This window comes from Ascaphus truei, chromosome 6 (genome assembly GCF_040206685.1).
Source record: "Ascaphus truei isolate aAscTru1 chromosome 6, aAscTru1.hap1, whole genome shotgun sequence".
In the NCBI taxonomy this organism is placed as follows: Eukaryota; Metazoa; Chordata; class Amphibia; order Anura; family Ascaphidae; genus Ascaphus; species Ascaphus truei.
The window spans coordinates 38250864-38265002 of NC_134488.1; the positions used below are offsets into that span (position 1 = coordinate 38250864).

At 43.6% G+C, this 14139-nt stretch overlaps 1 protein-coding gene across 1 annotated transcript; it reads left to right on the top strand.

Annotated features, from left to right (window-relative positions):
- Positions 1–8256: 8256 nt before the first annotated feature.
- On the top strand, positions 8257–11331 carry LOC142498050 (nicotinamide N-methyltransferase-like). Its single transcript, XM_075606557.1, has 3 exons — positions 8257–8422; positions 9509–9716; positions 10788–11331. The coding sequence occupies exons 1-3, from the start codon at positions 8275–8277 to the stop codon at positions 11230–11232; spliced, it is 801 nt and encodes a 266-aa protein (XP_075462672.1). The 5' UTR covers positions 8257–8274; the 3' UTR covers positions 11233–11331.
- Positions 11332–14139: the final 2808 nt, after the last annotated feature.

A 14139-nucleotide genomic window follows, 5' to 3' on the forward strand; every position in this document is an offset into this window, starting at 1 on the left:
AGAGAGAGAGAGAGAGAGAGAGAGGCCTGAGAGAGAGAGAGAGGCGAGAGAGAGAGAGAGAGAGAGAGAGAGAGAGAGAGAGAGAGAGAGAGAGAGAGAGAGAGAGAGAGAGAGAGAGAGGCCTGAGAGAGAGAGAGAGGCGAGAGAGAGAGAGAGAGAGAGAGAGAGAGAGAGAGATCTGAGAGAGAGAGAGAGAGATCTGAGAGAGAGAGAGAGAGAGAGAGATCTGAGAGAGAGAGAGAGAGAGAGAGAGAGGAGAGAGAGAGAGAGAGAGAGAGAGAGAGAGAGACAGAGAGAGAGAGAGAGAGAGAGAGAGAGAGAGGCCTGAGAGAGAGAGAGAGAGAGAGAGAGAGAGAGAGAGAGAGAGAGGCCTGAGAGAGAGAGAGAGAGAGGCCTGAGAGAGAGAGAGGAGAGAGAGAGAGAGAGAGAGAGAGAGAGAGAGACCTGTGCTAAAAAGGAGCACACCTGAGGCACACCCTGAGATACTCTGAGTGATATGCAAATAATTATGAAAGTATATTTAAATTAGTCTCACACTACCCAAAAGTATTTCCATACCAACTATATACTGTAGAGTATACAACTAGAACCAACAGTCAATACTTTTCTAAGCAGCTGCTCTAGCAGTGTGAGCTAGACTATCTGATGGTAGCACCACTGTCACATCATACTTTTGTTTTGAGCTGCTCACTGTTCACACATGTATCTATCTACTGTAGCTACACTACCGACACGCTTTATTGCGCATCGGCCAGATCCGCAAGCCGGGAGATTTCCCGGCTTGCTAGTGGCCGCCCCTCGGCGTGCCGCGCGTCATAGAGCCGCGGTCACGCGTCTTCTGGAGCCTGCGCCCCCTGCACGCGCGTCCAGGGCTCCCCGAGGGAGCCCTGGTGTCCCGCGATGTGGGGGACGGCGGCAGGGGGTTCCGGGGGACCCGGCGGACCCGGCAGCGGTAGGGAGAGCGCCACCGATCGGAGGGCGCTCTTCCGCTGCTTCGCGCGCGCGCCCGTCACCCTCGGGGCGCGCGCCAGGCTACTGCTGCGGCCAAGAACGGGCAAATGCTCGAATAAACTTGGCCGCAGCAGTATCAAGCTGACTGAAACAAGCAAGCAATACATAAGTAAGGATATATATGAACCAAAATATATATATCCTAACTTATGTATCCTCATCCTCGCTGTATCATTCCAAACTGTTGTTTGGTTTTAATTCAATTGGTTGTTTGTTTACTCTTTTATTAGGTATTCTTTTTTTCTTCTTCTTTGAGTGTCATTTACCAGCACACAGACTCTTGGACTACTGATGTATCGTACCCCCCGGCTCGAGCGAATAGCATATTAGACCTCACATCTCATTCATTCTCTCTATGATCCAATCAGATTGTAGCATAACGATTTCGTGCCATTGAAGTATATACGTCACGCATCAGCTGGAGGCGGGGGGGGACACCTATATCAGCTGTTACATATTCTCTTTGACAAAGGGCGATGGCCCGAAACGCATTAGAGATTTTACTCATCCCATACCATGATGTCTACCACAGATTAAAGGATTTTTTAACCCTCTACTTACCGGTGTCTAGTCCCCGTTACTTCGTTGCTGTGCTCCGTTTTCTCCCTTGTGGAAATCTCTCCTGCTAGGCACAAAGTTCATCTCTCCTGTCTTGCCTTCAAATTCTTTCTTGGCAAGCTACCCGTCTATTTGAACAAGCTCCTCACTCCTACCACATGCAGCACTTATCTGAGATCTGAATCCAAAAGTCTGTTCATGGTCCCAAAGTTCAGCAAAGTATCCGGCCGCTCCTCCTTCTCTTACCGTGCTCCCCAAAACAGGAACAATCTACCGGAGACTCTCACAGCCGCCACCAGACTAAGTTCTTTCAAAACTAAAGCTGTCTCAAATTTAAATCTGGTTTGTTACTGTTACATATGCCTATAATAAATATTATCTCTAACTGTGGATGCAATGTCTTGTATATAATGTATACCCTGTTCACTTATGTAACTATGTATTGTAAACATGTATTATTTGTCATCTTAACAATATGTCAAGGACATACTTGAAAACTGGAGGGTATATCTCAATGTATTACTTCCTGGTAAACAAAACACAAAACCCCAGCAAGCTCTTGCGAACAGGGTCTGCCTTGTCGTGGCTCGCAAGCTTACAATGCTTTGGCCAAAGGGTAAACTAAATGACCCTTTTGCAAGAGAGTATATAAGTATTTTACTGTGTATTTTTGTCATGTTGGATGTAGCATTCTCTGTCGTCTGTCGGCTTCTCTGTCGTCTGTTGTATACATATGCCACCCTCAGTAGCACTCCTTTTGACACTTATATACATACTAGCTGATATACCCGGTGTTGCCGGGATGTAAATCCGTAATAGGTAGTATTATTTGTAGCCCCGGGGTAACATTTCACTTTCTGGCCCCCCCTCCGCGAGTGCCGTGTGGTAGCGGGTGCCGCCGGAGGCTGCGACGGACCCGCCGGCACTTCGTGAGGGTGGGGGCCAGTGCAGGGAGCAGAGCGTTGCTCTGAGGTGCAGGCCGGTTGCCGGGGACACGATCGGGCTGTCGCTAAGGCCAGCGATCGCGTTGCCACCGGCTCGGCGGCTTGTGCAGAGGGCGCCGCCATTGCGCGTAGGTTCGCGCATGCGCAGGGACCGGCAAGCGCAGGGAAGGCCCCAGACAGGTCGCGCATGTTAGGGAGAGATCGCGCGAGGGCAGGACAGGGAAGAGAGAGGTTGCGGCGGCCATTAGGCGTTCGCGCATGCGCAGGAGAAGCGCGCACGCGGCCCCAGTACTGTAGCAGCCCCCTGGGAACTACAATTCCCATGAGGCATAGGGAGACAGGCACCAGGTGCCTGATAGGGCTGGAGGATGCTCAGCCCCGGGAATATAGATACATTTCCCGGGCTTTGCACGCGTCAGTCAGGAAGAGGCAGAGGAAGGAGTAGGAAGGGTGTAGGGAGCGCGTGGCTCCTGCACCAGGTAAGGGTTCTCCTTAGGTCCCCAGGCAGGCCCCAATTCCCAGTAAGGGCAGGGGGGTAACTGAAGAGGGACGGCCCTAGATAGGGAGGGTCACCCTTAGGTGTGTAAGGTGCAGGTTTGGGCAGTGCCACAGCGGGGTAGTGCTGTGCGCACTGGCAAATAGGCACAGAATGTGAGCAGTGGGTATTTGCTGCGGGTTCCAGGTGTGGTGTATTGTGTTGAGTAGGACTGTTTTCTGTGTGTGCACGCTGCATGTACTGGGCGCAGTGTGTGCAGCGTGTGTGGATGTCTGCAGGCTGACTTTGTTAGCTGTGTGTCTGCTGCAGGCTGTTAGTATCTGGGAGTTAGTACCTAGTTGTTAGTGAGTTACAGATAGGACTGGGACGAGCAAGGGGAGGGGGGCAGGTTATTACTCCACAGGCCCTAGGAGATTTCCCCCAAGCCACCCCAGGTTGCGGTTCATCAGGGACAGGCCCTAGGTTAGGGTTCCTGTCACGTTAGGGATAGATAGGGATAGCGGCGGTTGCTGTTCCCGTGAGACGGTGTGTTACCGAGAGACGGTTGTGTTCCCGTGAAGCGTTTGGACCCTCGTTGGGGTCCTAGAGAAGTACCTGGATAGGATCAGACGGAGGCTTCGCACGTCTGACCCTTTTAGAAGAGTGTAGCAGGCCCGAGCATCGGAGTGCTCGGAAGGTATTTCTACACATGTGCACCAACAAGGCCTAACAGATAATTTAGTGACTGCGCAGTCACCCACGACCTCCGTAGGAGTACGGGACATTGGGTGTGGGGGATCACAGGACACTGGGTGGGAACACCAGACATTGGGCTGAGGTGATATGGTTAAGGTGATGCGGATAGAGCATGATGTTAAGTAAATGTGTTATATGTTCTCAAGTAAAGTGTTAGTTATTGTTTTATCGTATACGTGTGTTATTGTATTTCTTACCCAGGGCTATCTTTCATAACGGGGATCCTGGGTAAGTGGAGGCGCTGCACCAGGTAAATGGTAAGGGTTTCCCCAGGCTCCCAGCTAGCGGAGGCTCAGATCTCCTGGAGCCATAGGTGTGATACAGTTAATAGTAGTCCCTTAGAAGAGGTGTGCCGCAAGGAAAGGGACCGGTTAGACCACAAGGGGCCAATGTGAGATTGGGTGGGTCAGGCCGGTTCACAAAAAGGGCTACATATTTATAAATAGGGGAACAATAGGATGACTATTTGGTGGAAAGGATGTATAATAATGTTGAAAAGAAACATGGAAGAAAATCTAATACGATGTTGTTTCAAAATTGTCTTATTGTAAACACCCCACAGTACAATGTATATTTTGGTGACATAAGTGATGTTAAAATGTAAGGTGTGTGTCTCGCTAGGGGTGTGAGCGGGTGTGAGACGGAGGGTGTCTGGTCAGTTGCGGGCGGCGGCTGGTCAGTGTGTGCCAGTGCTTAGGGGTGTGAGTGCGGCGGGGGGGGTGTTAGCCGAAAAGCGCCGGGTGTGTGGTGAGTGGGTGCGGCGGCTGGTCAGTGATGTTGGTGCGTAGGGGCGGGAGGCGGCAGGTGTGTGTCGAGTGTGTCGGGTGGGTGAGAGGCGGTGGGTGTGTGTCGAGTGTGGCGGGTGGGTGAGTAGTGGCAGGTGTCTGTTGAGTGCGGGTGGCAGCTGTGGGGCGCAGGGGTGTTAGGCGGTGGGTGGGTAAAAGGCAGAGGTGGGAGGCAGCAGGAGTGCAGGCGGCAAGTGGATGAAAGGCAGAGGTGGGAGTGCGGCGAGTGGGTTTAAAGGCAGAGGTGGGAGGGCAGGCGGCAGGTGAAAGGCAGAGGCGGAAGGGCAGGCGGCAGGTGGGTGAAAGGCGGAAGGACGGGTGGTGGGTGGGTGAAAGGCGGGAGGGCAGGCAGCGAGTGAAAGGCAGAGGCGGAAGGGTGGGAGGCGGGTGGGTGAAAGGCAGGGGCGGGAGGGTGAAAGGCAAAGGCGGAAGGGCGGGAGGCAGTTGGGGTGAAAGGCAGAGGCGGGGGAGTTCCGGCGGCGGGTGGTTGAAAGGCAGAGGCGGAAGGGTGGGAGGCGGGTGGGTGAAAGGCAGGGGCGGGAGGGTGAAAGGCAGGGACGGGGGGCAGGAAGGCAGGGGCGTGGAAAGACAGGGGTGAGGGGAGGCAGAAAGGCAGGGGTGGGGGGGGGCGGAAAGGCAGGGGCCGGGAGGCGGAAAGGCAGGGGTGGGAGGGTGGGAAAGCAGGGGTGGGAAGGCAGGGGGGCGGGAAGGCAGGGGGAAGGCGAGGTGAGGGGGAAGGCGGGGTGAGGGGAAGGCAGGGGGAGGGGGAAGGCAGAAGGCGGGGGAACGGCAGAAGGTGCGGGAAGTCACTGTGTGTGTCAGTTTGTCTGTCACTGTGTGTGTCTATCACTGTGTGTGTCAGGGTGTCTATCACTGTGTGTGTCAGTGTGTGTGTCACTGTGTGTGTCGGGGGGCAAAAACGGAGCTGGGGTGGTGCAAAAACAGAGCTGAGGGGCAAAAACAGTGCTCGGGGAGGGTTAAAAACAGAGCTCGGGGGGGGCAAAAATCAGGGCTTGGGGGGCAAAAACTCACAAGTCTCTGCAGCAACAGCCGCCACCACCAACACCACCAGGGAGCATTTCCTCACCTCAGGCAGCAGTAGCAGCATGCCTGGGGTTGGGGAGCCCATCGTTAGAGCGCACCGACCAATGAGAGCCCTGAGGTGGCAGGACACATTGGGGGCGAGACACACCGGCCAATGAGAGCCGTGGGAGGGAGGGCGTACCGACGGACCAATCAAATTGTCTACAGGGGCTCACAAACAACACTTTCAGATTTATATATATAGATATATATTTTGTGGGGGCTCAGGGGTTCCCAAAAAGAGCTTGCTTGGGTTTTGTGTTTTGTTAACCTATTCTCAGCTGTTTCAGCAGTTGGAGGTTAGTGGCTCCTCCTTCCCAGGTTTTAAGCCTGCCCCTCCCCACTTTCCAAGCTATAGGTCTTTTCATTCTACTGAATATAGATCCAATGTGATCTATCTCCCTTCCTTATAGAGGTAAATTAGAATTTTAATCCTAATAGAGGTATATTAGTATTTTATCTGGTAGTGTTAGGACTGGCGAACAGGGTCTGCCTTGTCGTGGCTCGCAAGCTTACAATGCTTTGGCCAAAGGGTTAAACTAAATGACCCTTTTTCAAGAGAGTATATAAGTATTTCACTGTGTATTTGTGTCATGTTGGATGTTGCATTGGGCTTCTCTGTCGTCTGTTCTTACTTCCTGGTAAAATATTTTATTAATAAATAAATTAAATAAATTAGCGAATCTCATTGGTATCTCAGCTGTGCTCTACATAGAACATTAAACTGCCGGTAATGAAGTGGAAGTGGTCTGCTTATAAAGGAATTCAGGTATATGCACTCATTTAGCATTACATGACAGATACTATGCACAGATCTGGCTACACTGTAACAGAACAGAGACTAAGATATTGTATTGTATGTCTTTATTTGTATAGCGCCATTAATGTACATAGCGTTTCACAGTAGTAATACACGTGGTAATCATAAACATAACAAATAATATAATTTAAATAACAGGTCTTGGGAATAAGTGCTTCAGACAAACGTAACATTTAGGAAGAGGAGTCCCTGCTCTGATGAGCTTACAATCTAATTGATATGTACTGTAGGAGGAACGTACAGAGACATTAGGAGGGCATTTTGGTAAGTGCTTCTGCAGGGGGCCAAGCTTTATGTATGATGTGTCTAATAATATCTACAGTGCTACTCATATGCTTCTTTAAGCAAGTGTGTCTTAAGGTGGGTCTTAAAGGTGGATAGAGAGGGTGCTAGTCGGTTATTGAGAGGAAGGGCATTCCAGAGGTGTGGGGCAGTCAGTGAGAAAGGTTTAAAGCTGCAGTTCAGGCAATATCCTGCATGTGTGTTTTTTTTAATAAATCAGTTCTGTAGTAAGAAAAAATATTTTTAACATTTTCTGTTTTAAAAACAACAACTTTGAAAGACCAATTTTCTTGTATTCTATTTTAACAAGCATGCTTGTTCCTATAGCAACGATTTACATTCCCCATATTTAAAGATGTCGCCAAACTTTGCCGATCAATAGACGGAGAACGAATTGACCGGCAGCTATGCAGTTCTTTAGGTAATTAGAGATTGCCCACATGAAACTATTGAAGTTATGAAACTATTAAATAAAAAAAAAAAGACTGAACTGCAGCTTTAAGGCGGGAGAGGGTTTTAGATACAAAGGGGGTAGAGTGAAGACATCCTTGAGCAGAACACGAGTCGGGATGGTGCATTGCGAGAAATTAGGGATGAGATTTAAGGAGGAGCAGAAGAGTGTAAAGCTTTAAAAGTGAGGAGGAGAATTGCATGTGTGATACGGGATTTGATATGAAGTCAGGAGATCGATTTCAGCAGGGGAGACGCTGAGACAGATTTAGGAAAGAGTAGAGTGATTCTGGCAGCACCGTTTAGGATAGATTTTAGGGGAGACAGGTGAGAGGCAGGAAGGCCGGATAGCATGAGGCTACAGTAGTCGAGACGGGAGAGAATGAGGGCCTGAGTCAGAGTTTTAGCAGTCGAGCAACAGAGGAAAGGGCGAATATTTGTAATATTCACTGAGCCATCTGACAGACACATACTGAGTTCACATACAATATATATATATATATTTAACAAACCACCCATGCATTGGAAAAACGCTTGTCGGATTGTCACTGAAAGAAAAAAAAGCAGAATGCTTCCACTTCCATTGGGTCTGAAACCAATATACCATTATCTCCTCTCTCAAAATCAGTCCGGATAGTATCCAATTTTGGATTTTTTAGTACCCAACCCGCAATCGAATTTCTCTGGGGGAATTTGGATTTGTTCTAAACAATCAGAGAAAATTCGAGAAATGCATTCGGACCAGACCGCCAATCTCTATTTCTGACTTTTCTGATATTTAAATAGCTTTGTTTTGCTGACACTGAAAAAAAGTTGTTTATTTTTCTTTTAAGTAAACTATAAAACATTATAAGAAAACCCTGGGGATATGATGGCGTGTCGCTTCTCAACTAATAGAAAGACAAAAACTAGGTGAAAAACAAATAGCATATTGGACAATATTAGCAGTGTCAATATGTGAAATAGCTTATGACCAAATATAGTTAAGTATCACCCCATCTTCATGTTTGTTCTGATGGCTTGTGAGATGTCATATTTGTTTTTTGAAGGACATAAAAGACATCCAACATCACATGAGAGGCACCACAAATCTTGCACCAAAGACTTGCAATGGATTCCAGTCTCCACAAAGATTACCATGATGAAGAACTTGATCCAAAAGTACTTGTAGAGACGTATTTCTGTGATGACAAATATCACTTGATAGAAGAACTCGTGGATTATCCTTTGAAACAATTACATGAAACTTTCTCTGCAGGTTTGTATATTTATTGTTGACATAGAATGAATTTGTGGAGACAGCAGATATTTTCTGTACAAAAAATGTTTGTATGAATTATTCCGCTAATACAAAAATGAATTTACTAATCATTTTGTAATTAATTAATTAATGCATAAAAGTCATGTCAATGAACTCTTTATGTGCAGGCTTCCTCTTGTCCTGATCTTCCCATTACATGGTTAGATACCAAGTGGGTAAAAAGTCGTGTTTTGCAAATGAAAGGAAAGAATGCAGTGCATCAAAAATGCCTTCACTTACCTGTAGTAATTAGCAATCTATGTTCTAACATAACGATTCTTACATATGGCGCATGTTTGTTTGTTTATTTTGTGTATGCTGTGCATCATGATTGCATTAAGAATTGCATTGTCTTAATTGTATTTGTCTTTAAGAAAAAGTTAACAGAGAACTCTGACTCATTTTTGGCACACAAATGTGTTGCATGTTTGCAATTATCAGATACAAATCATCTGTAAATGTGTGAATCTGACAAACTTCAAACTCCGCCTCTAATTCCACCCATAGCGTCATTTTCTACTTAGTGAAAATAGTTGCCACAGATGATACCACATGCATCAAAATGGGTTTTATACATTGTCGCACCAAGACATATGGATTTGTTACGATTCTATATCGCTAAGGGAAGTCCAATCTGGAAGCAAGGAAACCCCACAGCACGGCCACGGCAGACGCTGTCCCTGGAACCGCAGATTTTTGCCTTTTCAGCCGCGGCTCCAGAGACCGTAAGTCTGGCTACATCTGTGGACCCCTTTATAGGCAAAAATGTATGCAGTCCCTGAATGGGTTATTTTCTTTGTTCTTCATCCTTCCGGGATTAGAGTCACATAACGCAGACAGCAATGTAACAAATGAAGGCTTTCAGTGAGATAAAATGTAATTGAGATAATGTAACATTTAGATCAAAATATGAGTATATTGCCTGCCTGTAAGAAATGCATGGACATGTGAAATGTTTTCCTTATTGTATTGGGATAATATGATTTAAAAAAAATATATATATATAATGAAAGTGCAATTTATTCTTTTTTAACTTTGGTGCAGGGCGTGTGAGAGGAGACACATTGATTGATATCTCTGTGGGCCCAACAGTTTACCATCTCTTATCAGCCAGTGATATCTTCAAAGAGATTATTGTGATAGAGTTTAGTGACCCCAGCATCCAGGAATTTGAGAAATGGCTTAAAAAGGATCCAGGAGCTGCTGAGTGGTCATATGCAGCAAAGGCTCTTTGTGACCTAGAAGGCAACAGGTAACATATTTCCAAGTTTCCGAATAATTAAAAGTCTGTGGCGTTGGGGGTGGAGGTGATCACGACAGAGCTGCCGGGTCCAACCTTTTAATGGGAGACCCTACAGTGTTAATCTTTACTGGTTGCTATTGGGCCAATGTCTCTTTGCTCAATATGTAAAGCACTGAGGAAAGAACCGGTGCTATTCAGTCATTATGGACACCAATGTATTTACGGACGGCACCGATCTCTGAGCAACGGAGATTTGCATTTGGCTTCTTATAAATCCAGCCTATTATATGTCTCAGTCTTTATATAGCATTAACCAATGAATTAAAGTGTAAAACAAAAGAAAATGCCTGGGTTTCTCTGCTGTTTAAATTGGTCTTTGAGGTTTTGCTGCTGAAAATAAATAGCAAAACAACAAAAAAACTAATGAGTAGAGAAACAAAATTATCTGGCAATTTAGGCAGTTTTCACTGTAGTCAAGGGTTATAGTTATTGAGTGCCCTTTTGTGGGAAATATGGCATCAGAGATAAAAAAGGGTAATTTATCAAAGTCACTAGGCTTTGGGAAGTGGAGAATTAACTGCAATTACATTATCAATGGGATTTCTTCTATGACAAATTTGGTGCAGTTTTTGCACTGGTTTTGTCCCTATTTTGATGATCTTGGAATAGTCCCTGTAATGCTAAACTTGCTGCAAAACCAGCAGTCTGTGAGTGACTCCAATGATTTACACTTTCATTCTTGATCTAAAGTAACACAGGTTATTCCTACAGAAAGCTGCAATGTCCATGTCATGGGAATTATGGGAGTTAAGGTGATCCATATAAAGGAATAATGGGGGACATGTATGGCTGAGATCTGCTGATACAAATAGCACATGCTTCAGCTAGTAATGAGATAAAGGTCCACATTTCCTTACACTGAAAATACTTCCATTGTGAAAGGGCTTCCATGTGCATTGTATGACTTTGTGTAACATATTTAGCTCATCTCTATTGTCAGTCATTTTACTTTCACCTATACCGTATACTGTATATGTATGTATTCAGACACTAATAATAGTATGTTGTGTTTCATTTCAGAGAGGATTGGCAGGTAAAGGAAGACAAAGTAAGAAGAGCCGTCAAACAGGTTGTAAAATGGGATGTTTCTAAAGACAATCCTCTAGACCCTGTCGTCTTGCCACAAGTGGACTGTGTGCTCAGCCTTTGGGTGCTACATGTTATTAGCAGAGACAAGGAAGCTTACCGGAGCAACCTGAGAAAATTGACATCACTACTGAATATTGGGGGTCACCTGTTACTCTTTGGGGCATTTAATATGACATATTATACGATTGGTGAGCACAAGTTCTTTATATTGCCATATGATGAGACATTTTTAAGAGAGGCTCTCAGGGATGCAGGGTACATAATTGAGAATATGGATGTGCTACCCAGCAAAAAGGGCTGTGATATGTTAGATTATGACCACCTTGTGTATGTTATAGCGCGCAAGGAGAGGGAGGTTTTACAATGTCCAGCTTGATCTTTCGAAATGTTGAAAATATAATCAATAAATGCCTCTTTAATTTCTTTCTTCTGTCAATGCAAAATAACAATTAAATGACAAAATCATTAGCTATATGTAAGGACACTTATGTGTTTGCTTGAAATATAAAATAAATTGGAATATTCATTAAAATAACAAATGTTTGCATAAGTGCTTACAAGGGCTGAGGAATTGTTGGGGAAACTGCTTTGTTTATTTTGTCTCATGTTCTGTTGGACACTTACATTTTCCTTATAATAAGAACATACCATTTTACTGCTAAGAGCTTATTATAAAAATAAAACATTTCCTAGTACATTATCTTATGTCCTTGCCTTTTTCCCGTTCCTATGGATCCAAGTAGTTGCATAATAGTTTTGTTTGGAAAACCATACGTCCTCAGAGTTCAACCTCAGCATTTTGTATACTTAGGATGTGGTCCTCAGTACATACTAAACCCATACAGTACGTTGGAAGAATATACATGAAATGAAAGAAATGTCCATTCTAGGAAAAAGTGTTTATTCTAAACGTACAGTACGGGGACTACACAGACCTCAGGCAACTGCTTAAACCACATAGCTACCATACTACTGTCAGTTTCTATGTGCATCCTTAGTAAACACTATACAGATGACCTAAGAGTGGATGTTATCATGATTATCTTTAGAGATAAAGCATGCAAACCATTCTCTGCCAGATATGGAAGTTTTGCACAAGTCAATAAACCACAATTGTTTTCGAGGTCCCCAAACTATAATGTATGAAAAATATTCTTGATCAAAGAGGTGGAATATTTCGTTTCAATGAAACTAGAATATTGCAATAAGTTAAGAACCATTGCAAACAAAACAAGTCTAAAAGTAAATATAGGTTATTTCTCTGAAAAAAAACCTATAAGATATTGCTTATTGAAACCAAGAGTCATAGTACTAAGCAGTATTCTGCCATATATGCCATATTCTGGAGCAATAATTTACAATTATTGGTGATTTCTTGTGAGGTTTTTTTAAACTCTTTATCTTCACATGTTTAGAGAAACATTTTCATATGGCTGTGCTGAAAAAAATATAAATTACATACATCTACATTCCATCCATACATTCCATTCCATTCCATCTTATTTGTTACCCTTTATTTCCGTACATCAATTCTCCATTAGACTTTTTTTTCTCATTGTTCTTTTTATTGATTTTCCAACATTGCTGGTAAACATGACAGATTTCAACACATCTTTACAATTTTCCATGTTTAAATTATACTTAAAAGAAAAAATATATATAAGTAAAAAGTATAAATCGGATGCTCAAACTTAACTCAACAATACAAAAATACACAATTTTTAAATTAAATAATTAACTCACAGAATGTACAAAACAACTTTAGTCAGACACATAAAAGGGAAGAGCAGTGAAAACAGTGCTAATGCAGTGAATGAAAATGGATGACACTATGAGTGACACACATACAATAAGTACACTTTAAACTTAAAAAGGGGGCTGCCTAGGCAAAAAGGTGTACACAAACGAATACAAGCAGTAAAAAACAGGAAAGCCGGCTCCACCAAAAAGAAAATAATAAAACTGACCAAATAGAGTCCAAAGGTATATGGAATGGAGTCCCGAGGGGAATCTTCAGTGAAGTCTCATATACAGACAAACAAACATAAAAAACAAAAACAAGAGAGACAAAAGAAAAAGATCATAGTGCAACTTAACAAAACCAATATAACAAACAAATATTAAGTTGAATCATCCGGTAGGAGTAAAATTAAAACCCTACTTACAGCAAAGCTGAAGAATATGGGTTTTTATTCTTCAGCTTTGCTGTAAGTAGGATTTTAATTTTACTCATACCGGATGATTCAACTTAATAAGTGTCTTTAGCCCTACATTCATGTGTTTGTTGTTTTATTAATATTTAATTGCATTACATTTGTGATTAACTCTTTGCCAATCTTTTCAGTATTTGTTTGCTATATTGGTTTTGTTTAGTTGCACTATGATCTTTTTCTTTTGTCTCTCTTGTTTTTGTTTTTTATGTTTGTTTGTCTGTATATGAGACTTCACTGAAGATTCCCCTCGGGACTCCATTCCATATACCTTTGGACTCTATTTGGTCAGTTTTATTATTTTCTTTTTGGAGGCGCCAGCTTTTCTGTTCTTTAGTCAGACACATATTACAGATGTTAGGTTTGGATATACTGTTCTCCTGTCTTGATACCCGTTTAACCTGTTATTTTCTCCCTCTCTTTACCTCATCTATGCCCTTGTGCAAATTGCCGCAAGAGATTACAGGATGTATGTGCGGGAAAGCCTGATATATTTGTTTTTTTCACTCTGTGGTAGGGCGTCAATAAAGGGTTCCCATTTTATAAAACAATTTTCTGTTTTTTGTTCCTTATTGGTCTCCATTTCCATTTTATCTGAGGTCATTAGCTGAGTGAGATATGTTCTAACCGTTTCCAAGTTTGGAGGGCCATACTTCACCCATTGCACCATTTATAGAATTTCTAGCTGCCAGGAGTATAATATCAGCAATCCTTGGGATTCCTGAGTCCCCATTAACTTCTTTCCACCCCTCCATGTTCCCAAATAAAACCAAAGAGATTCCTTCACAGTTACCACTTTTGTCATGTCATGTATATATATTAGAACCTGGTCCCAAAAATCAGATATACAGGGGCATTCCCATAGGCAGCGTTTTAGATCCGCTTTAATAAGCAGACATTTCGGGCATTTATTTTTATCCTTTTCTATCGTTTTATATTAGATATCAAACGCATAATATGTATGTATGTATGTATGTCTTTATTTGTATAGCGCCATAAAATGTACATAGCGCTTCACAGTAGTAATACATGTCATATAAATAACAAATATAAATAACAGATCATGGGAATAA

Coding starts and splice junctions, on each gene's coding strand:
- LOC142498050 (XM_075606557.1), top strand. CDS start 8,275: ATGGATTCCAGTCTCCACAAAGATTACCATGATGAAGAACTTGATCCA. Junction 8,423..9,508: donor ACATGAAACTTTCTCTGCAG/GTTTGTATATTT, acceptor ACTTTGGTGCAG/GGCGTGTGAGAGGAGACACA. Junction 9,717..10,787: donor TGTGACCTAGAAGGCAACAG/GTAACATATTTC, acceptor GTTTCATTTCAG/AGAGGATTGGCAGGTAAAGG.